This window comes from Camellia sinensis, chromosome 12 (genome assembly GCF_055761805.1).
Source record: "Camellia sinensis isolate YWXY chromosome 12, ASM5576180v1, whole genome shotgun sequence".
Classification (NCBI taxonomy): Eukaryota; Viridiplantae; Streptophyta; class Magnoliopsida; order Ericales; family Theaceae; genus Camellia; species Camellia sinensis.
Genome location: NC_138972.1, coordinates 69,405,343 through 69,431,771, shown reverse-complemented (window position 1 = coordinate 69,431,771; position 26,429 = coordinate 69,405,343). Strand labels below are relative to the sequence as shown.

Below are 26,429 nucleotides of genomic sequence, written 5' to 3'. Positions count from 1 at the left end.
GATGTTTTGTTGAGTATTCAACTTATGGTTTAAAAAGAATATATCAAAGGTTTTATTTGTTCTACATAAAAGAGAGAGTTGTTCTTCGGTAGATTATGAAGAATTCGAGCCTAAAGCTTCGGTGGATTCTGGAGTGGCTCATCGTAAAGAAAATTCCGAGGTGAAGACAGAGTTGGAAGAGGCACATAGAGGTTGATTCAATTAGGCGTGAATTCGCTAGGTAATTGAGAGTATACCTGTGTAATTCCTTTAAATTTTCTTAGTGGATTGTTTTGTGGCTGTTGCCCGTGGTTTTCTAATCACAGTTGGAGGTGTCCAATTATGGTTTTTCCACGTAAAATCGTTGTGTCGATTTGTCTTAATTGTTTGATTATGATTGTTATATTTTGCTTAAAATTGGTACATAATCACAAATCAACATCTAGGGGATTTCTAGATTTTTCATGGTATAATGACATTTGCAAGTGTTGCTGAGGTGTCATTAATATCTACCGTGATTCGTGTATAAATGACACTTGTTCAAAATGTTACAAGATTAAAAAATACCATTAAAAACGTAATTTTGTAAAATATTCAAATACCACTAAATTAAGAAAATATTGTAGTGCATCTCAACTAGAGGTGCCTCAAGGCTTTATAGCCCCGACCCAAAATCAAAATCAAAATCAAAATCAAAATAAAAATAAAATATTCTATAGTTCAATCGAATTTATTTTGTTAGGATCAAAACCAATTTGGGAGATAACAATATATGTACATACAAAAGTACCATAACCAACCACCTCAAGCACTAATAACCAAAATCACTATAAATTTGACAATCAGTAAAATCTCAAAATTAAGAATTAAAATGACTCATAATTAAAATTCTAAATCTTTATATTTGAAGCGTATACTACATACCTTTTGCAATAAAAAAAAAATAAATAGCACAGTTTCTTGATCGTGTCTTCGGATTATTTCCTGTCTCCCTTCGCACAGTGTGTAACGAACTCACTATTAATAACATATTGAGTTTTATATGCCAAGCATACTGTTGACTATATGATATCTCTAAAGATCTTTATTTATTTTTTAAAATTTTGAAAACTGAAAAAAAAAACGATAAGGATACTCTTTCAAATTGGCTCCCATTTTTATCATGGATCACTAAAAGATTTAGAGTTGATAATTTTATTAAGTTATTTTTTTTTAACTACTTGCATGATTTCTGATCCATGTGATCTCTGCATTTGAGCAACCTTTGGATCTGAAAATGTCATGGCATTGGCAGGTGAGAGAAAGTTATTGACATTTATTGGATGTTATAAAACTAACTAGGTGTTGTTTTTTTTATTTTGTTTTGTTGTTTCAGTTCCGGTTTGGTTCCGGTTGGTTTCTCACCAATTTTGATGTTGTACTAGAATATAATTGGGTTAGTTCGGTAGTGTCAACTTAGTTAGGACTGTTAAGTTTTGTTTTGACACTTTATGCACTCGCTCCTCTCTATTGATATTTGTATCAATCATTTATATATTTTTATTCTTATCAATAAAGTTTCTTTTGTCGAAAAAATAAAAATAAATAATTAACTAGGTAGGGCTTGAGCCACGATTCCCTTCGTGGAGGGGCTAGATTGCGAGAAAAAAGGGGTAGGTCCCGACAGTTGTCAATAGATCGGGTCGGGTTGAGTTTTATTTGTTTAAATCATTATTAATTGGACTAATAAACAAGTGCAAGGGATTAGTCTCAATTTAAACATTTTTAGTACAATTTTTATAGTTGGATTGATCAAAATATATAAATTTATAATAAAAGGTAGGTAAATTACACTTATCTCCCTTGAGATGTTTCATAATTGCAAAGATCTCCTTATAGTTTCAATAATTATACTGACATCTTCTATATTTAAAATTATTATTAGGATTCCCCCTTCTATTATCTCTTTGTTTGAATATCTAACATAACAAGGTGATGTCAACAACTTTTAACTATTAAAAGGCCAAAACTACCCTTATTCATCTCTTTCTAGCAATGAAAAGGTTAAAGGGAAAATTACATTTACCTCCCCTTATATCATCTCATTCCTCTCACAAACTTTTTCCTTTGGTTTTCTCACATTTTCTTAATCATTTTTTGTCATTTTTCTCCTTTCCTTATTTTTCCCCTATTATTCTTTCATTATGACCTACTTTATATCTCTCAAAAAAATAATGTTCACCATATCCGTCTCTGTAAATTTTTAGTACCTCCATCTCTTTTCGTTTTCTTTTATTTCTTTCACTCTTCTTGCTATTTATTCTCTTTTATTTTGTTTGGGTGTCCTTACAACTGATAACAGTGTCACATATATATATATATATTTTTTTTTTGGGTGCTCTTTCCTTATGCTCGTTATAGCCACAAAAAAATAATAAAAATTACAAAGCCAAGAAATTACATTTACATTTTGAAAATTTTGTGGTAAATTGTACTTAATTCTCGTAAGGCTATAGTGTTTCAAGGGTATTATAGTCATTTGCACAATCAAATTAACATCTTTGGTCCTAGTTAATGGGAGAGAAGAATCTTGACAATGTCAGAAAAAATAAGAGAGGTCAATGTAATTTCAAAAATCATAGGGAAGGTCCCTACAATTATGCAAAATCTCAGGGGAGGTAATTACAATTTACCCTAAAGGTAAGGTGGTATGCTAAAAATTGAGAAGATCTTAATGTAATTAATCTAATTTCCACTCAACTTTCTAAACTAATTTTTATAGTTTTGGTTACACAATATCTTAAGTCCATAAAAGCTTTAGTTTAATTGCTTTTAATAAAAGCTTTTATGTTTAATATGATTGCAAATCAATCAAGTAAATTATATTTTTTTTATTTATCGCAAGTTTTCTTAAGGGAAAATTAAATATCAATGGGTGTTTGAATTTTTTTTTTTCATTTAGTGATGGACTTTATAATCATTATAAAGTAAAATTACAAATTTTCATGATTTTGTAATTAATTTTTTTAACGATTTCTCTATCATGTAATTTTTCCTGTTTTAAACATGTGATTACCAATATCTTTTTAACATGAGCTTCATTTAATTTTTTAATAATATTAGTATGATCATCTTTTCTTATTATAATTTGTTTATTACTTTATGTGTCAACACTGTATTAATGTTTGCTACCAATGTAATCTCAACACATGATAGGACACAATGTAATCTCAACACATGATATGACAAAAAAATAAGAAAAAAATATGATCATCATAATATTATAATCATTAAATTTTGAAATACAACTCTTAAACATTATGAAATTTACAAAATTTTTAGATATATATTGAATTTTGGGGCGGGTCATTAGGTAATATACAAAAAATAAATAAAAATAACATTTATCTAGGGGGCAAGGACCCCCCAACCCCTTCCCTCGGCAATATAACTAGGCTTCCTATGTTATATAATTATTTTTTTTAAGATGTGTACTATATACTAGTTATGATAATGTATAATATGAAAATGATTATAATACACACTCTTCAAATCCTCAAAAGGTGTGTATCATATGTATCTTATAACTAAAAAAATGATATAACTTTTTACTTTTTGAGTTTCAAAAAAAAAAAAAAAAAAAAAAACCATAACCAAATACTACATGAGGCATAACCAAGAATCTCAAAATAATTTCATAAATAAAGAAGAAAATTAATTACAATTAAAAAAAAAATGGTGTAACTAAAGGTGCATATGGTATATAGTGTGTATTATAAAATTCTCCTTATGATATTGACAACATAAATACCATAACCAAAAAAATTTTCAGTCATATATAACTAAAACAATTGCAATGAGTTATAATTAACTTCTTGAGGCATAATCATTTTTTTTTTTTTTTTTTTTTTTTTTTTTTTTTTTTATCATAACCAAAATAATAACCACAATAGATAATGACTTATATCACAATAAGTCATAGCCAACACCAAAATGGGTCGTAACTCAATTTCACTTAAGGTATATAACCAAGGACGTTCAGCCATAATCAAAATAACAATCAAATTTCCTAATATACATGATGTGCCTTTTCTTCAGTTATTTAATAATGGGTTAATTATTTTTAGTCTCTAAAGTATGAATCTATCATTTTTGTCCAAAGTGTTTAAATTATATCAATATAGTATTTAATGTATAAAAAGTATTTCAATTTAGTCCCACAATTCAGATTGACACATTGTCTCACAATCTAATTCTCTTAATAGAGACATTGGGAGGGACTAAATTGGAACACTTGACACAATTTAAATATTGGAGATGAAATTAAAATAATTTTATATATTAAAAATCAATGGACACAATTTAAATATTGAAAATTAAAATGACATGAAACTCATATTTTAAAGACCAAACTTTCAAAAAAAAAAAACTATAGACAGATCATATAAGTCGAACTAATTAGTCTCAATTACAATAAGGAAGATTAGATGAATTTGGAGTGGCAATTGCACATAGTGCACGACAGTCATTGTTACACTGCCTAGTCAGCCCATTCTAAGATTCATTTCAATGATCTAAATCGTTACTTTTTAGATTATATCGAATAGAATATTTTTATAAAAAATTAAATTAATCGGATATTAATAGGTCTTTCATCAAATTACATTTGCATCTAAAATTTTGAATAATAAGTGTAACTTGAAATAAAAAACTGAATACAAATGTGATTTGATTAAAAAGATACTAATATCTGATTAACTTGTCTTTTTCGGATATATTCTATTAGCTATATTTTAAAAAGTAAACAAGCCTTGGCATTGACTAAAATGAGGTTTGGGGCCTAAAATAATTACAAAATGATAAAATAAGTTAAAAAATCAATAAAATAAAATATCGCATTTAAAATATAATCATTTTATTTTTTTTCAAACAAAAGTTAAAAAAATCAAAAATTCCAACTCAAATGAGATTTTTTAATCCTAATCTAATAGTCAAAAAGCTACAGAAATCAACCCATAACCCATCCGAAACTTAAATTATCAAAATTAGCCGTAAAATGAACTCAATAGATCGCACAACAATGACTACTACGTAACATGCCTAGTCACCATCCCAAATCCAAATCCAGATCAGATCGACACGGTGCGCATCACATTGTATCCCCGTATTTTTATGACGAAATTGAGTGAAAAACGTGGACTTCTGGGATTTGAAGTTTTCCTTATTCTAGTCCTTAACTTGCAAGCCTGTTTCCAGTGAAGCACCCCTCCCTTCTTGTACTATAAATTATTATGAGAAAGAGAGAGACAAAAGAGAAACATCCACCGTTCACACCAACACTCTCACATCACATCAATTAGATGTGCATAAATTAAGGTTTTAATATATAAAAAAAAATAAAATAAAACAAGAAACCGTGTGATGTTTCTCTCTCATTCTGACTATAACTAAACTATGGCCAAGTTTGACATCTTTCAAAAAATTTATAAAGTCAAAAAGTCACTATACTATTTAAGTTACATCATCTTATTTAAATCACATCACCTCTCTAACACATCACTTCAAACTCAACCCAAATCCAACTTATATTTCATAAAAAATCAAAAAATGTACTTATTTAGTCTTCCCAAACTTGGTCTATACATGCGTGTCATCCATTTTTGACTTCCCACCTTGCAGTCTTGGCTACTCTACTCTCTAAAATGTCCTCCAACCATCTTTTATTTTTCTTGTCCTCTTGTATGTGTGTGTATATCACTCTAAGGCCTCGTTTGGGAAGCGTCTCATTTAGTTAAAAAGTTAAAAAATCTACAACTCATATTAAAAAATCAAATATTCTTTTTTCTTTTTACTTTTTTGCATATCTTTTCGTAAAAAGTCAAAAAATTATCCCAAACATACTAATTTTTTTAGCTCATATTTTAGTCAAATGACCAAAAAATTACTAAATTAAACTCTGCCCAAACGAGGCCCAAATAGATCTCAGTTATAAGTTTTGTAAAATATGCTTCTCTATTCCGGGCTGTGTATGTAGACTTTTATCCGCAAAAAAGGGAAGAACGACAAATATTAATTTAGTATAAGTTTGAAAAAAAAAAAAAATTTAATTAATAGTTAATATTATAAATTTGTAATTATTTTGAAAATTACCACTGATCTATAATTTCTCTTAAAATAAATGAATTAGTCAAAAAGATTTACAAAATGTGGAGAATCTAAAATAATTACAATATACATGAAAAAATATCAATTAGTTATAAAATGGTGAGAAAATATAAAATTACTAAATTATCCTTCATTTTCTCTCTAATGTCTCCCTCTCAATATGTGTAAATCCTAACCCACCGCAAACCAGAGGGGCAGAAGTACGGAGGGACCGCAAATGGACCCAGCCCCTCTTAAATTTTTAAAAATTACATATTATCTCTTATATTTTATTAGAATTTATAAATAACATACATATTATATTATTCCTAATTATAAAAAAAAATTAAAAAAAACACACACACACACTAGTAACTACCTATTTCAATAGCTAATAATAATAATAATAATAATAATAATAATAATAATAATAATAATAATAATAAATCTACTTCAATATTATTTCACAATGTATAATGAAATAATTTCCTATTATAAGCCATGTTAATTATAAATATTAATTTTATTAAGTTGATTTTATTCATATAAGTGGTACATGTCACTTTTTTCTTTTCTTTATAAATTAAATAATGTTTATATATTTAATTTAATAATCTAACAAAATTAAATTTCAAAAGTTGTTATAAATGCATGTAACCAAGGAAGCCATGGGCTTCATTTCATTATCATTGCCCTTTTTATTATTTCGATTTATTATCTTCTGGTTTGATACTTCCTTACTTTTCCTAGTAAAAAATAATACTATTATTTGAAACATTTATCTTTAACAAGAATTTCTATCAACCGAATGGTATGATCATCAAATTTTTATATCCAAATTACTTATCTTTTATTTATTTGATGTTTTAGCTCATCTCATTACAAGAAATATCACTTTTGGCTACTAAAATATTGGTCGCCAAAAGTCCAATATTTGATCGTTGAAACGATTTAGCGACTAAAATATTTTGTTGCGAAATTCGTCGCCTATACCCTGTCGGCGATAGTATTGGTGACTAAATTTTGTTTGGTCGCCAAAAGTGAAACATTTGACTACTAAATTTGTTTTAGTCGGCAAATGTTATGTTTTCGCCACTAAAACCTTTAGTCGCCGAATGTGACTTTTGGCTTCTAACGTTCGTGTGGTCAGGGAAGGTGTTCTTTTTTTGCTACTAAAGAATTGGTCACCAAAAATGAACATTTGGCTATGAAACCTTATTTAGTCGTCAAACATGACATTTCGGCGACTAAATTGTCAGTCACTAAAAGTTCTACCATAAAATTTTAACCAACTAGTAGAGACTAAATATTTTGGTCACCAATAGAATATATATTTTTAGGGACCATGTAATTTTGTTGCTGAAACTTTTGTCGACTAAAATTGTTCGTAGCCAAAAACCTCTTAAGATTCACTTCTTTACTTTTTGCCACCAAACGTTTTAGTCGCCAAATAATATCGTTGTTTTTCCGTGACTAAACAATTTAGTGGCCAATAGTTTCTTTCTCTCATTCTCAAATTTTTTAGCTACTAATTATTTGGTCGCAAAAAATTTTTGGGTTATATTTTTGCTACTAAATTATTAGTCGCCAAAACATTTGATTACGTATTTGGCTACCAAAATATTTGGTGGCCAAATACTTTTTTGTTTTGTTATTTTTTTTTTAAAAAAAAAATTCTAAACAACCTGTATCCATTAGTAGTACAACCTGTACCCTGTATAAACAATATAATCCATCAACGCTAAATATATTATCAACCATTCAAGCATTCAACAGCGTGCACACATTTCAGTAACAAGCATCCAAAAAATTAATATTGAACGTCCAATTCTATATATAATACAAATTCCATACGAACCAAGTCTAATCCAACGTCAATAATTTAATTCCATATATAATACAGGAATAACCAAATTAATTAACAAAAAGAACATATGTACCACAACAAAAATTTAATCAGTACTGCCCCAAAACTATTTTGTACCACGTGGTATGCTAATTTCTACCATGCCAAATTAGCTGATATTTACCACACCAAAAAAGTAATTTGTACGAACCACTATATATACGGATAGAGGTATAAAAACAATGCCCTCCCGTACTTGTCAAAAAAAATCATATCCACATTTGTATGTCCAAAACCATCTGCAAAAAAAAAAAAAAAAAAAAGAAAAAGAAAAAACCATTAGTTTGGTGCCTATAGAGGCACTTCCGGAAGACATATAGCAACTGTATTAATTTCAAACATCAAAAGACACGGAGAGTAATAGCTATTAATTAATGAAAGACACCCAAACATGGACTGGTAGACAAGCATTAATTCTATGAATTAATGCCAAAAGTTATGTTTATGGCAATTAAAAGGGCCACAGTCAACAAAAACACTAAACAATTTACCAAAAATATTGTGCCACGTTTAACTAATAAGAAAAGAGTTAAACAAACTATAGTTTAAGATGGTATTACCAGGATGGTATTACCACGGCATGGGCATTTCATGTTCTACCACATAAACACATTGTCGTCCCCCAAACGCTTTTTTCGACTATTGTTATAACATTTTCAACTCTAACTCCCAACAAAGTTGTCCTATTTACATACCATCTATCCCTACATGTCACATTTGGACCCGGGAAGCCTCCCGTTACATAAAAATAGTGGTTCGGGGGCTGTTTTCCATTTTCGCCCCCCGAACCCCTTTTGTCCACTAAATTTATGACATTTTCAATTTTAACTCCTAACGTACGTGTCCTATTTACGTGCCGTCTGTCCCTATATGTCACATTTGTCACCGGGAAGCTTCCCGTTACGTAAAAACAGTGGTTCGGGGGCTATTTTGCATTTTCGCCCCCCGAACGCATTTTTCCGACTAAATTTATGACATTTTCAACTCTAACTCTCAACGTAGGTATCCCATTTTCGCCCCCCGAAATATTTATCCTTGTGAGTTCTTGTTTTATCTTCTTAATCTGTAAATCTATCTAAGTAAATTTTAGTAGTTTTATGTGAAAGTTAACTGTGTAGGTATTACCAGATTACAAAAATTATGGGTGTACTAACCATTTAATCCACAAATTATTTGTTATAAAAATATAAGAGGACCCATCATTAGAGTTTGCCTGGTATCCATAAAACTCAATATTGGCCATACAATGAAGACATGACCATTTCAGCAAATTTTAAAGGCAAGGAGATTGTGTTGGTTAGCATGAAGATGGTGTTTTCACTATGCTTATGCTGTTGTGACCTCCATGAAGCTTCCCGTTACGTTAAAACAGTGGTTCGGGGGCTGTTTTTTATTTTCGACCCCGAACCCCTTTTTTCAACTAAATTACTGACATTTTTAACTCTAACTCCCAACGTAGGTGTCCTATTTACGTACTGTCTGTCCCTACATGTCACATTTGGCATCGGGAAGCTTCTCGTTACGTTAAAACAGTGGTTTGGGGGCTGTTTTGCATTTTCGCTCCCCGAACCCCTTTCTCGACTAAATTAGTATAACATTTTCAACTCTAACTCCCAACGTAGGTGCCTTATTTACGTACTGTCTATCCCTACATGTCACATGTGTCACCGGGAAGCTTCCCATTATGTAAAAACTGTGGTGCGGGGGCTAATTTCCATTTTCGCCCCCTGAACCCCTTTTTTTTGACTAAATTTATGACATTGTCAACACTAACTCCAAACGTATGTGTCCTATTTACATACCGTATGTCCCTAGATGTTACATTTGTGACCGGGAAGCTTCCTGTTACGTAAAAATAGTGATACGAGGGCTGTTTTGCATTTTCGCCCCCCGAACCCCTTTTTTTTTACTAAATTTATGACATTTTCAACTCTAACTCCCAACGTAGATGTCCTATTTACGTACCGTCTGTCCTTACATGTCACATTTGTCACTAGGAAGCTTCCTGTTATGTAAAAATAGTGGTTCGGGGGCTGTTTTGCATTTTCGCCCCCCAAACCCCTTTTCTCGACTAAGTTTATGACATTTTCAACTCTAACTCCCAGCGTATGTGTTCTATTTATGTACCGTCTATCCCTACATGTCACATTTGTCACCGGGAAGCTTCTTGTAACATAAAAACAGTGGTGCGGGGGCTATTTTGCATTTTCGCCCCCCGAACCCCTTTTTTTTTACTAAATTTATGACATTTTGAACTCTAACTCCCAACGTAGGTGTCCTATTTATGTACCGTCTATGCCTACAAGTCACATTTGTCATTGGAAAGCTTCCTGTTATGTAAAAATAGTGGTACGGGGGCTGTTTTGCTTTTTTGTCCCCCAAACCCCTTTTTTCGACTAAGTTTATGACATTTTCAACTCTAACTCCCGGCGTATGTGTCCTATTTACATACCGTCTGTCCCTACATGTCACATTTGTCACCGGGAAGCTTCCCGTTATGTAAAAACAGTGGTTTGGGGGCTATTTTCCATTTTCGCCCCCCGAACCCCTTTTTTCGACCAAATTTATGACATTTTCAACTCTAACTCCCAACGTATGTGTCCTATTTACGTACCGTCTATCCCTATATGTCACATTTGTCACTAGGAAGCTTCCCATTACGTTAAAACAGTGGTTCAGAGGCTGTATTGCATTTTCGCCACCCGAATCCCTTTTCTCAACTAAATTAGTATTACATTTTCAACATAATTTTAGCAATCTTCGATGTGGTCCCTATCCTTGGGAGTTAGTCTACCTCACAAAGCATCATGTATTATTTTCGAATAGCCTTGAGCATTTGAGTAAATTTTTTTAACATGATTAGATGTCAATTGATAAATGTATAAATCATAACATAAACACAAATCTCCTAAACTACCAAATGTTATAGCTCATTCTCTAACAATGACAGATATAAGTGAGCAATCAGGTCAGTGCACCACTGGATGTTACATGAAGGCACAAAATCTATATATTTCAAATTACTGCATAATATTAGCACATTTGTACATTATGTATGATTGAAGGCACAAAAGCTATATATGTCAAATTACTATGTAATATTATCACATTTCGACATTATGATGATTGAAGGCACAAAATCTATATATTTCATAGAACTATGTAATATTATCATATTTCGACATTATGTAATAATTGAGTTACTATTCAAAATACCACTGTTGAAAACAACATGCTACTTTAAACGAAACATGAAATTCACTATGTTTTTTTAACATTTTGCTACTATGGATAGCTAGAAACTCACATTGTCTGGAATAAAAGCAATCTTTTTCAAGGAAACTACTAAACCTGTTCAAATAGCATTGGTTTTCACGGAAGACGAAGAATGTTCATGGAATCAGATTTACAGCCCATCTCTTTTTCGAACCTTTAACGAATGTTTTCTCTTAAAATAAATTAGATGCTCATCAAAATCATCAAAAGGGTATGCACAAACAGACGCATGCAATAAACACTTTCACCAAATATGTATACTTGATAAGTTCAAGGGTACGACATACTTGTTCCAAAAAAAAAAAAAAAGATCCAAATATTTAAGCCTCTACAAACTGAAGCTAGATACATAAATAAAGAATTCACCTTAATGAATGCAACTGAACACCATTTACAGCTCCATGGGAAGCACTGAGGGGCTGTGTCGTTCGATTTTGCTCATTGCTAATGCGCATCGCAACAGCTTCCTTTTCCATGGCAGCTATTTCTCCCCTCATCTTTTTGGCCTTAACTTCCATTGCTTTATTTAATGGTTCGACCTTCTTTGCCAACATTGGCATTGTGCACTCAGAGACAATAGTGTCAAAGACACACACACACACACACACATACACATACATAGATCGCTAAACTGATACATAAAATCTCCCACCTCAATTGAATCATCTTTGTCCTTAAGGCTCTTATCTTTCTCATGGCAAGCTTTCCTCAAAGTTATGATATATTTTTGTAACATATCATACAACATTCCTCAGGGCATTCCCTGGATAGTAAACAATGGAGGGAGGAATGTTGATATAATCTCAAATGATTTCAATCTAACTACAACTCCACTCAATGATGACCCTTGAAGACAAAATCATCTAGTTTAAGAACATAGTTTCATGTGCAAGATATTACTATCTAGTTACATGCCGATATGTATCCCTATAATGTTACCCACATTTCTTCCTTTGAATATTCCAAAAAATGCCAAAAGTAAAGTTGCATACAAGTACTAGTTATTATGTTCCCATTATTGATGTTGGAAAATACTTATAGTTGAACTTCAGGCAAATACATATAGAATAAACATAGACATACAGAGTCTATATAAACTAAAATTATAGAATATTTTTACTACCAATGAATAACATCACATAAAAAGAAAAAAAAGAGTACATTTTATAAACAGACCACAACTGTAAGCCCATACCTTTGTTTTTACATGATAGAAAGTTGTTTCAATATGTATTCATAGGACTGCTCGATAAAATCATAACATGACGAGAGGTTCAGTTCAGCAAGAAATTCTTCAATCTGTTTGACATCCTCGAACAAAAGAACACTTTCATTAGAATATGTTTCAAGAGTAAATACCTAATATGCCACAGATAAAAACTGCAAGCTGTCTAAAATGAATAGCAAAGATGGACACAATGTAAGTCAAATTTTTTTCTCCTTGTATCAAGACTAGTGAGTCGATCATTAACTGGATTGTTTCAAAGTGCTTAAAATCTAAAGATTGAATCTCAGGTGCTTAATTTATGATTTAATCCAATTAATAAATAAACCAAGAATGGAAAATATAAATAGATAAATGAACCAATCAACACACAAGAAAAAAGAAAAAAAAAAAGAAGGTTTTAAGTTGTTGGATAAGATGGCAGTACAACATGATTATAGGTTTGGCAATTAAGAAACAAGCTTCAATCTTCATAATCAGCAATTGGACATGAGTAATACTCTGCACATATGTAAAATCATAGCAAGAGTAATATGAATGAATAGATGAGAACAATTCCTTGATGTATGTTTGACATGCATTTCAACAATAATATGAATGAATAGATGTAAAATATAAAATCATAGACAAGGAAGATAGAATCATAGATTACTCATACCAAAGAACAAGTCCACATAGCAAGATAAATACAAAATGAAATCAATACTATGAAAAGAAGCTGTAGTTCAACAACCTCCTGAAAAGTCATGGTTAGTAAATATGCAAATTAAGTGCCATGAGTAAGGAGTAAGCTATGCCAAGATGAGAATTATGGCACATGAAAATGTAATGCTGCAATAATATGAACTTGATATCCATCTTATCATAATTTCCAAGGCATAAAGTAACACTTGTAGCACTAGTTCTCTGTCCATAGTTCTTCTCTCATCCTACACAAGATTTAGAAACAGAACCAGATTCGTAAAATAATTATAAATTCATATTCAAATTCAAATCAAATGAACACTGAATATATTACCAATGATAAACCATGAGTCATAGCTGATAAGTTTTACTCCTTCAATAGATAAGTTCTTCAATTTATCACAAAGTTCAATCCACAAAGTGAACATTTATTCACATTATTAAGTTATTAACAAAAACAACCATTTGATCCAAATGATTCAAAGAATGGAACCCTTTAATAGCAAATTACAATAAATCTCTTACGATATGTAATATTAGCCAACTCCCCGCCATAGCCAACGCAGAGGGAAAGAAAGAAAAAAAATACATAACAAGGACACTTACATTTCTTCTTGTCAATCTAGAGCATGTCTACAATTCTTTGTAATGACACCAATATCATTGCTTGATTTCAAGTTTACAATGGAGTTAAATCCACAGCAACTTGGAGAACACTGGCCATTGTTTCTGGAGAAGATCTGTATGAATGCATTTGAGAAATAGCACACCCAAAAAGATGTGTTTCCTTGGCTTGACATCTGAGTTTCAAGGCATGGTTGATACAGCCATATTTATTTTTATGGCCATAGTGAACTAGATTACTTCCTTTCAGATGTAGCTTGGACCCTTGCAAGATGAACAATGGATCCAAGCTTGCCATATCCCTGTGTTCGGTTGCCATCTAAGGGCAATTTCGTACAAAATGCCGGTGTTGTATGTTTAGCATTTGTATTGGCTGTCTTATGTTGTCACTGAAGATCTTCTGTGTGAATTACAGCCAATGAAGAGGAAATCTTAAAAAGTTTTGCAGGGGTACTGTTGTGTAGCTTGGTGAAAGGTAAAAGTCGCATTGTAAAAGTTGCAAAATTACTCTGTATTTTTTTTTTTTGGTACATTAGAGGGGGAGGGGGAGTTGAACCTTGACCTCCTAGTGAGGTACATGGGTTCTGGCCACTGGGCTAACCCTAGTGGTTCTCTATATTTTCAAATATAAGAATTGATTGAAATCACAATATCAATAACATTGACATACATTGAATTCTTCTTTATGGTTCAAATTTGAATGTTTCTTCTAGATGACAACTGAAAATTTAGTGTTCAACTTATATCATATTGATCTTTTGTATGCATGGGGATATATGATCTGTGATCTGTTGTTGCGATTTACTGCACTTGAATTTCAAATGTAGTCAGACTAAACTTCTTGTATATTACAAGTTTGGGCTAGTTAAATTAGCTATTCATGTTCAAAAGGATTGATGCCATAAATGTTCTTCTTTCAAAATGTTGTTCATGATACTGTCATTATTCATTCCTTTTGAAAACCTTTAGAATGAGAAATATTTCTACAGCTTGGTGCATTGATTGGACTCATTTGGACATAAAGAGGTTTGTAGTTGGCATTTTGCACCAAATTTCAACTTACTAAATTAATAATGACAGTGTCGTGATGGGGTAATGTACCGTGAGTAAGGAAAAAAAAGCAGAAAGCTTTTAAATGGGGAAATATTCATGTACATCATTCACTAGGAAGCCACAGTTTTCATTCTGAAATTATTCAAAATGATTTTGAACTTCTTAAGTAATATTAAAGTTCTTTCAGAATGTGGTATAATAATTTTTTTTCTTTTTTAGACTATTGAAAAACAGTATAATATCATGCTAGTAATATTTATTGGAAAAGTGAACTGAGTCCTCTATCAAGATGGTAAATTTTTGTTACATTCAATCCTTGCTACTTCCAAGGAGTGTGCTCATTCAAAGAACTGAATATTTTTGTCCTGTATTACTCGATATTTTTGACCAAAAAAATACCATTATTATGTTCAAATATCTCCATGCTAAAAAAATAAATAAAATTAAAAAATAGTGCATTCTGTTGCAGTAAAACAAAGTCAAATAATAAGGCATGGGTTGCCAAAGACTCCCTAAGTGGTTTCAATTTCACATCAACTCAAACACAAAATACCCACCCCACCCAAAAATCAAATAACTAAATAGATAAATGAAGAAGAAGAAGAAGAAGAAGCTTAGAAAAAATAATGCTCCATCTCATGAGAGAACCAAGTTCTGGAAGTACAGCAAATAATGTAATTTCATTGACTCGAGAAAAATTGTCTTAGTCATAAAACATACCTGCAATATATTAAGGACAATCCTGATTACATCTTGATCTTTCAAGAAATCCACACTATGGCATGCTTGTCCTATAATTTCAACCCATTTCTAAAGAAAAAATGAAACCATAAGCCACTAGCCACCACAGAGACTAGCATGGGCTTGAACACAAATTTTAACTTTATTAAGTTTTGAATAAATGCACACATCACATAGAACAAACTCATTGTGCTCTTGATAGTCAAAATTATGTATCACTGTCAGTCACCAATCTTAGATCATTAGGTTTTGCGTTTCTCCTAAATCAAACCAAACCAAATGAAATTAAGCCTTGTTTCTCAATCAAGTGGGGTATTTGAATATTTTTTTCGTCATTCTTCTTTGTCAAAGGCTATATTCTCAGTTAGATTAAACAAATGCATATCTTTTTTTATTATCGCATTCAGTTTTGAATTTCCCCTTCGCTTACAGTTTCATATGTGGTGACCACATCCACCTTCCTTATGGTTACATCTATAGGTTTTCATTGTACATGACCAAACCATCTGTCCTATTACGCTAATTTTAATGCCTTATTTTTTTTTCTTTTCTTTTTTAAGGTGCTAAGGTGCTATACTCAATTGCTTGAAGTTGAACTCAACATGTGAAAGAGTGTACTAATGGTTCAATTGGCTAATATGAGATGCTTACAATTTGAGCCAATTAACCCCACTTAGTGATTTACCCCAAGCATTTCAGTTAAACTCATTTGGGTTCAACAATTGAAACATTAAATAAAAACACAGAGAGGCACACATACTAGTTTTACCAAACTAGATTGGGAGGAGAGAGAGAGATACCTAAATAGAGGTGTTCAATCTGATGCCATTGAAATTAGAGAGAGAAGAAGGAATGAGAGAGAGACACAGAGAGAGAGACAGAGAGAGAGAGAGAGAAGGTTGTTATTTTTCTTAGGTTCAATGCAACAAAAATGCTGGTTTTGATCAGAGGGAAGAGAGTAGTTTTTGTGGGTGATTCAATGAACGGAACTCAATGGGAATCGATGCTATGTTTGTTAATCAGTCATGACCAACATCCTCATAGATGGAGTATGGAAAAGAAGCTTGGGGCTGGGTCGATTTGGGGCTAGGTCGATTATTAAACTCCAATCAATTCAGCAAGGTCTGTTTATCATCACCAAACGACAATGCTTCAAAAACTAGTGGTTTGGTTGTTGGGTGTACTGTGGTTTTGCAGAGAATTAGATGGATAATACACAAGATCTCTGTGATGAAGAGGTCAATAGAGATGGAAGGAACAATACTTGTTCCACTTCTTCAATATATGGCGCCTCACAGTTCTGAATGGAGGAAAACAGAGAGAGGAAGACATAGAGACAAGTAGAGAGAGATAGAGAGAGGACAAAATAGAGGAGATACCTGGAAGTGACTGCGCTACTCGTGTAACCCTTGCGGTGGTGCTCGTGTAACAGACGGAGACAAATCGATAGAGAGGAGGGCAAAGGCGAGAGTGAGAGTGAGAGAGATAGAGAGTCACAGAGGCGTGAGGCGAGAGTAAGAGAGACGGTGACACAGAGGCGTGAATAAGAAAGAGAGACAGATCGACCTTAATTTCTTAGGTTTAGTTTTTTCCCGACCAGTGTCTGTTAGTCGCCAAAAAGAAACAAAACCAGTTTTTCTTGACAAATTGAATAATTTAGTCGCTAATTGTTTTACGAATCCCTCCTTAATTGGAAATCTTCCCTCCAAAACTTCATTACAATTGCCGACCAAATAGTTTAGTCGGTAGAAGTAAGATAAATAGCGACTAAATTATTCTTAGTAGCTAAACATTATACAATGAGGGACCAATTTTTTTTTTTTTGTAGCCTAAAATCCTATTTTGAACGACTAAAATTAAATTAGTCGCCAAAAGTAACATCTTTAGCTACTAAATTATTCTTTGTAGCTAAAGATTGTGCATTTAGAGACCAAGATTTTTTTTTGTAGCCCAAAATCCTATTTTCAACGACAAAACTTAAATTAGTCGCCAAAAGTAACATCAATACCGACTAAATTATTCTTAGTAGCTGAAAATAGAACCTTTCCCGACCAAATTTCTTTTAGTAGCTAAAGTGCCTATCTTTGGCGACTAAATTTATTTTCGTAGCTAAGGTGTGTATCTTTGGTGACTAAATTTGTTTTATTCATCATTTTTAATTGCCGAATGTGTAAATTCCTGTAGTGTCTTTCATTTATTATATCGATATTGATGACCGGGGCCCAACTTGGCACAAAGGCCCAAGACCATAATCTGGCCCACACCCTCCGTGGAAAGAGAAGCCCAAGCTCAAAACTGCAAGGTAGCTCGATCGGTCATCTAACTTGAGGAGCAAGGTGATCGACCCTAATAGTAAGGTCAAGTCCCCATTAAATCTTACCAGCACCAAAAGTGGTGGTCAGACAACACTAGGATTCTAGACCCTCACCTACTACTTGACCTCGTAGGAATGTCAAAACACGGTTCCCAAAGCAAATACACCATGTTGCACCCTCTAAGAGGGACGTTACAAATCCATTGAGATAATAAGTAAGAAACCCTACCCATGTACGACACATTCAACACACTATTATCATATCATCTATATCCTCAAGTAAGATGTCTAACTTCTCCATCAGAGGATCGGAAAGGAAGACACCCATCGATGAATCCTTCTAGCCTTGTTTTGCAGGCTAAAGACAGCAAGGGGCTAGTTTAAGACACATGGGCTACTTCTCTCTTTAGTCATTGGGCCATCGGGAAGCTAATATCATCAATAAGTTTAGGGAACCTCCCTAATTGACCAAAAAATTTACCAACTGCCCACATGGCAGCACACCTCAATATGGAGGTTGTTTTTATTTAAAAGGAAATATATATATATATATATATACAATAACCATAATGCCTCCAAATTTTATTATTCAGATACATTATCAATTCTTCATTAAAGTCCAATTATATAACATAAGTGTGGAAGTGAGATTACAATGAATAAAAAGAATATTCTCTCTCCTATAATACAAATGATGAAGTACATAATTACAATAGATTACAATCTATACCCTTAGACTTACATATAATGTTACAAAATAAATAATTACAATGAAGAAATGTCATTTTTACAACACATTAACCCTCAATAAGAATTAACTTCTTGATCCTTGATCGATGTAACTGACTCCGTACTTGAAAAATTATTCAACGATTAGGATGAACATAATGGTCAAGTAGAGATTCATAGTGGTTCTAAATAATAACATTTCATCGATAAATATGATCATGATGCTCGAGTTATAAGGACATACATAAGGCGTCATTTTATATTCAAAATACACATATGTACGTATTTCTTTTAAAGAGGATCCATATTTAATAACACAATAAACTCATTTCTTTTCTTATTTTTATGAGTCATTTCTCATATCTCAAAGAAATAATTTTCTCAAATTTATTTAATTTCACAAAATCGATTTCACCGTATAGTTGATTACAATGTCACTTCCAGCCATCTACCATTCCACAAAATTAAATAACTAATTATGATATCACTGACAATTCAAGACATAGTAGTTACATCCATCGTGTACATCATCATATATCAATATGCCACAAGTCATTCAACAATAGAACACCTTCATATAGTCCCACATTTACCAGCCTTGGCATAGAAGGACAATTGGGTACCTTTCAATCCAATACCACAAAGCTGACTATAACGAGTCCCCAAACCACAACACGATTTACTGGGCGCTAACCGAAAGATATTCTAACATATCTCAACACGCCATGCTTTACTAGTAGCTAGCTGGAACGAAAGCAAAACCTCCATATAACCCCAATAATTCACATGTTTTACCGAGCGCAAGCTATAAGGTAAGCGAATTCCCCTATCTCCATGCGCTATGCTTTACCGATTGTTATCTGGAAGGAATGCAAAACCTCCAACCACGCTTTATCGGGCGCAAACTAGAAGGAATGCATAACCTCTGTCAATGCATCACGTTTTACCAGTCACAAGTCAGAAGGAAATGAACCCTTCACATTGCTCATCACCTTCCATAACGTTCTAAATTAAATAATCAATCAACAACATGTAATATGTATAGCCTATTCTACAACCATCAATACCATCCTCTATCGATGACCAAAGGCAAAATCTCTAATCATTATATAACACAACTCTGAAAATTTTAATAAATGTAAACCTCACCAACAAACATTGTATGGGTCTTATATTCAGTTGAATTTAATTTTCATTATTTACAATTCCAACATATTCAATCATGTGACAATTATTCATTTGCTTGTCTCACATAAATAAGTTAACCACTTAATCAATTTCTTTCTAATCATCATAAAATTACCATTAAACAAATCTCAATGCCCATTTTCTTATTTCTCTTTTCATATCATATCTCTTTTCGTAATAATCAATATGGTTCAAAGAAAAATCAAGAGATTAACAATTAATCTCATTTCCTAACATTATTAAATAGGAAAAAAATTAGGACTTTTTATTTCGATCTTCAGAATCAAGTTTCATTGACTTCAAGTTCTCAAGATCAACATTAAAATATAAGATTTACTCCTTATAATCGAAACCCTAACTCACATCTACATATTTTTCACGAATCTCCTTCTAACCCATGATTTTGTGCACTAGTAAAATACCACAAGTCTATCTATAGCAAAATATTGAAAAGAAACAAAGAATCCCTATCTTTTGAAGAGAAGAGGAAAAAAACACAAAAATTTATCCACGACGAAAAGACGATTCCGCTCAAATCAAAAGAAAACTCTCGCCGTGCTCTACGTTTTGTTATAAGGAATTAAGGTGAGATTCTCACCGTAAGTGATGAAATCCAAGGTATAAGAGCTTGAAGTTTGGAAATGGAAGAGAGAGAGAGAGAGAGAGAGAGAGAGAGAGAGAAGAGATTGAAAAGTGAAAAAGATTTGACCTAAAAAATTACTTTAAAGGGATGATCTCGAACAGACCGCTTAAGCGGCGAAACGTGCGCTTAAGCGTGAGAGGTAGAAGACCACTCGAGCGGTAAAACTTGTGCTCAAGTGAATATGAAAAACTCCCAGTATCTCCGACCAGGAAATGAATAGACTTCTTGAGCGGATAAACTTGCACTCGAGCGACATTACATACTATCAGAATCTCAGACTGCAGAGCAATGCACTAAACTACTGAAAAGATCGCTTAAGCGCTCACTCTTGCACTCGAGCAAAGAGAAAATTTTCAGATTGCTACAATAACCTTGCCTTAACATAATTCAATTAATTTTATTATCAATCTATATTACTCATATAAAGAGAGAATAAAGTCATACTAATCTGAATAAGTGATTATTAATAAAACTTACGTACATTAAAAAAAAAAAAAAAGTGCCTCCCATAAATATGTGACTATCAATTAATTAAGTTAAGCCTCATACAAACAATTTACAAAAAGAATAAATTCATCTTTAAATATCACCATTTTTTTTTTGTTTCTTTTCTCTGATTAAAAAATCAATGAACCTATATCAATGTTTCTGATTCGATTTGTTTGTTTAAGTTTTCACCAAAAAAAAAAAAAAAAAAATCTAAAAAATTTCAGAAAATTAGTTTGGAAAAAAAATATAAAAAAAAAAACTCGTTCTTTTTATATGATTTCCTTTTTTTGGTAAATAATAATTTTAAAAATTTTTAAAATCTTTTTTTAAAATTTATTTTTATCAAATTAGTTTCTAACTTTTGAAAAAAGAAATTAGGACACAAATTCTTAAAACTCAACCAAACAAAATTATATATATTTGGATCACGTATTTATTTTACTTTATTTTTTAGTTGGGTGTATCATGGTGCTACAATCCTAAGACATATTTTGAGGGAAAAAAAAAGAAGGAAAAAGAAATATACATCTATTTTCTCTAGTTGTCTCTACATGGTAATAACAAATTGATAACCTAATTAATTGTAACGCTACATTTTCCTTAAAAGCCTCAACTTTGAGGTGGGTTGCCATTTGGTCAATTTGTAATTTTTGGGTAAATTCGAGAGGCTCCATAGCCTTATTGATATATAAATGATACTAAAAAAAATGTCACAGCACTTCAGACAATAACTGAATTTGATATAAAAATGAACAAATTATAAATTATATTTGTAGTTTGCGGCGGCTTGTATCAAATTAGTCATGAAGTTTCAATTTTATCATTTTTTGTTTATTAATTTTTCATGCTTTGTTAATTTAATTCATAATGTCAACTAATAAATTAAATAAATATGAAGTGTAAATTAGTTCATTTAAAAAAGAATCAATCATTTTAAATTGAACATTAATCTCTCAATTACGTTTAGAAAAGTAAATTAAATTAATTATGTTGAACGTTCAAATATATACCTAGAATAAGTCTCTGAAACTTTTCCCATGAAAATGTATTAAAATGGATAAGAATGTAACAGTTGACAAAAATAAAAAATTGAGCATGGGATGGGATGACTCTTTCTTTCTTTCAATATTTTAACTCATACATATGATTAGAAAGTAGAGAAAGAAGAAGCATCCAAGATATTGCTCAAAATCCATCTTCTCATTGGTGAGCTTTGACCATGCACGTAGCCAACTTGCCAGCTCCTTCTCTCCACATACCTCTTGATTTATCTCTCTCTCTCTCTTCCTCTCTCTATATATATCGCTCTGAGCCTTTGTTGCCATTCAAACAAACGTCTCTCCCCCTACATATATCGTCAAGTTCATATCATTCAAAGCATATATTGCCTCATTTTCTCAAGTACTATGAAGATCTCATTTATATTTCTTTGCCTTCTTGTTCCCATTGTCACAGCCAAACTTCGAGTTGGCTTCTACAGCTCTACCTGCCCACGTGCCGAACAGATTGTTCGACAAGCAGTGATGCAGCGGTTTAGCACTGACCGCTCCATAACACCGGCCTTGCTTCGCATGCACTTCCATGACTGCTTTGTTAAGGTAAATTTTTTTATAATACTTCATGCAAAGCTTTAAATGGCACTATCAAGAGATGATACATATAGTATTATAACATCTCAATCAATGGTGTTGGCGGTGAGCAGCTATATCAGTTACGAACTGATACATATAGTGGCCGGGTCAATTCGCATTGGTTTTCATTCTTATCGGAGAACCGGGGTGCATTGATGCTAGGATTCCTATGCTAGAACCCAAAATATAGCTGTTGATATTAATGACAAATTTATACTGTTATACAAATACAAAATTAAAACAGAATGATATAACAAGTTTTGACTATAGAGTAATGATATACAAAATACAAATATAATTAATGTACAACAATTTTATAGAGAATGATTTGGTTCTTTGTGGTTGTGTTGTTTTACCAATGTTATTGTCACATTATACTTGTTATAAATTATGTATAAATTTTTCATAAGCATATCATTTTTCATGATTTTATTACCTTAAAAAAATTTCAAAAATAAGAAAACATCAAAAAAATGAAACATCAAGGCGACTTATATTTTCAACAATATCAAACTTTAAATCTAGGATGGCAATGGGTCGGGATTTTCAAATTTTGTGCGTGAGTTTTTAACTTTATACTCAATTATCTTAGTCACATAATTTCAAACTTTACACTAATTTTGACCTACCTACTCTTGTACTCGGCCTTTCCCTATCTCCAAAATATTTTCTATTAGAATCAAGTTTGGTCAAATGCAAGTAAAATAATCTTACGACCAAGTTTCCTTTTGTTTCATTTTAAAAGAATTACACATTTATGTATGATTACAAAGCTCTAATTCTTTTGTCTGGTTAAAATTGTTCATAGGGTTGTGATGCATCCATACTCATTGACTCAACACAGACTACGCAATCGGAAAAAGATGCCTTTCCGAACCAGTCTGTCCGAGGATTCGACCTCATCGATGAGGCCAAGTCAAACCTTGAGGCCGCATGTCCCAGAACAGTCTCTTGTGCCGACATCATAACTCTGGCAACCCGAGACTCGGTGGCCCTTGCCGGTGGGCCCAACTACACTGTCCCAACTGGAAGACGAGATGGTTTGGTCTCCAACCCAAACCTCGTGAACTTGCCAGGCCCATCCCTTTCTGTCTCACAGGCACTCAAATTCTTCACAGCCAAAAAACTCACTCTCAATGACATGGTCACCCTTTTGGGTGCACATACTGTTGGTGTTGCTCACTGTGGTTTTTTTCAAAATCGACTTTCAAACTTCCAAGGATCTGGGAAACCTGACCCGACAATGGACCCAACCCTAGTTTCTAAGTTATTCCAACTTTGTGGGACACAATCGAGGCCGTTGAGTCAGGACCCAACTGCATTTTTGGATCAAAACACATCTTTTATATTTGATAACGAGTACTACCATCAAATTAAGTTGAAGAGAGGTGTGATGCAGATTGATCAAGAACTTGCCTTGGATAAAGCTAGTGCTCCTATTGTGACGGGTTTTGCAAGCAATGCGATTGGTTTCCAAAAAGGTTTCGCAAAGGCGATAGTGAAGATGGGGGGAATTGAAGTTCTTGTTGGAAATGCCGGGGAAATTAGAAAGAATTGTAGGGTTTTCAATTGAGCCAAGCAAAAGAAATCCATGTCACGAATCTTTTAAAAATTCTCTTATTTCTGTGTTCTAGGCATCAATAATTTAGTTTCCAGATACCAACATTTAGGTTTCCATATTCAGTTGAATTGATAATTGTAAACTTTTCCTAATTATTTCAGGTTTAATTTGTTCTTTGCCTATTGGTTTGTTTCATATGTTTGGTGAAGATATGTGTTCATAAATGAGTGTAGATTCACACATGAGTGTTCTAATTTGATTTTTATTGATTTAAATAGATGAATTTATCACTCTTATATTATTTTCTTAGAAATAACTAGCCAAGTGTCAAATTAAAACATAAATGGTGTGAAATATTACTCCAAGATCATCAAATTATTACTACATGAGTAGATGGAGGGTAATCTCCCTGTATAACCATGGTATTTCCATTTGGAGTGGGATTCGCAATATGAAAAAAATAATAATAAATAAATAAAATCATTTTTAATTCTTTACACTTAGACAACAAGAGAAAAAAAAAAAAATTTCCCGACTCAATTAAAAATGATTTTTTTTATTATTTTTATTTTAAAGTTTGATGTATGGATTGCAAAATTTCCCGACTCAATTTTATTTGTTTTGACTTGACTTTAATATAAATGGTTTAAGATAGCATTAATTGGGTAGGGTAAAGTTTAGTGGTAGATAGGTTAAAACTGTTAAGTTTATAGTAAAATATGAAATTGTGTTACTAAAATAATTGATTTTAAAAAAATTTACACGCAAAATCCGAAAAATTTGATCTATTGCCATCCATAGTTTGAAGAGGGAAACAACAAAATTATCTATCATTAGTGAATCTAAGATCCAAATTAAGGTATTAATAAACATCTTTCTTTATCGACAAATGAACATTTTATTACTGTAATTTGCAAAAGCAAAATCGAGGTGTTGAAGCTACATCATAGTTTGGAGAACATATCTCAACTAGTTTGACACATAAGCTTGTAGCAAAATCATGTGCAAATACAAAAGAAAACAACCTATTTGTTGGTGAGCAACCGACAACAAAATTAAAGTACAAACAACAAAGACGAGAAAAGCAAGAGTCAAAGGGCTAACATAAAAGAAGCTAAAGCAAATGCAACTCTTTGATGCCAAATAAATCCACCAAACGAATCGCAACACAACTCAAAGGACTAAAATCATCTGCAAAAATCAAGAAATGTAGAAGCTAAATGAGCCACCTACTTTTCACTCCGCTCCAAAGAGGAGATAAAGTCATTGATGTTTGTTGATTTTTGTACCAGTCATTTATATTTGTTGGTGTTTGTACACTCGACTCTTTTTATTGATATTTGTATCAGTTATTTATGTACTCTTATTTAATCAATAAAGTTCCTCTCGTTAATGAATAAAAAAAAGGTTAAATTTTTCTCATATTGGCTATCTCAACTTAAGGGAGTATTTGGGTTTGCTAAGCCGATTTTAAGAATGATTTCGATGATCAAAATCATTCACTTTTTAGGACTCGTTGAGTAAAATATTTATATAATAAATCAAAATAATCAAATATCAGTAACTATATGTTGGAATCAAATTTATATTATAAAAAATGAATGACTATTCTTAAAATTATATTTGTTGTCTATTTTTTTTTAAAAAAAATATGATTCATACATATAATTACTGATATTCAATCATCTTTATTTTTTATAAGAATATTGTACTTTATGAAACCTAAAAAATGAACTTTTCAAATCACCAAAATCGGTTCTAAAATGGGCCTACTAAGCCTAAACATTCTTTGAAGTTGATATGGTAATTTAAAAGAAGCCAAACCCCCCAAAAATTACTAACTAGGTCCTTCTATGTTACACTATTGTTTTATTAATTTCTGTGATGTTCATGTTTCAATTATGAGGCAATTTTGTTCCCTTTGATTTTTTATTGATGTGTAATCCTTTGTTTTGATTATTATCAATAAAATTTTCTTTTTCCGATCCAAAGAAAAAAAAAACTATATATATATGATAATTTGTGGTATTGATACATAAATACCATAACTAAATCACTTTCAATTGTATAACTAAAACAAACATAATGATTTATAATCAAATATGACTTGAGGTATAACCAAATTTTTTTTTTCCAGTTATAACTAAAATAATAACTACAATGGATAATAACTAACATTATAATGAGTTATAATTAATACCAAAACGAGTCATAACCCAATATTACCTGAGACGTAACCAAAGACATTTTTAATCATAACTAA

General features: G+C 31.9%; 1 protein-coding gene across 1 annotated transcript; it reads left to right on the top strand.

The window, feature by feature from the left end:
* The first annotated feature begins 22,303 nt into the window (after nucleotides 1–22,303).
* Nucleotides 22,304–24,346, top strand: LOC114301193 (peroxidase 44-like). The gene is made up of 2 exons (XM_028246120.2): nucleotides 22,304–22,572; nucleotides 23,414–24,346. Exons 1-2 carry the CDS (start codon nucleotides 22,381–22,383, stop codon nucleotides 24,176–24,178), a joined length of 957 nt encoding a protein of 318 aa, XP_028101921.2. The 5' UTR covers nucleotides 22,304–22,380; the 3' UTR covers nucleotides 24,179–24,346.
* Nucleotides 24,347–26,429: the final 2,083 nt, after the last annotated feature.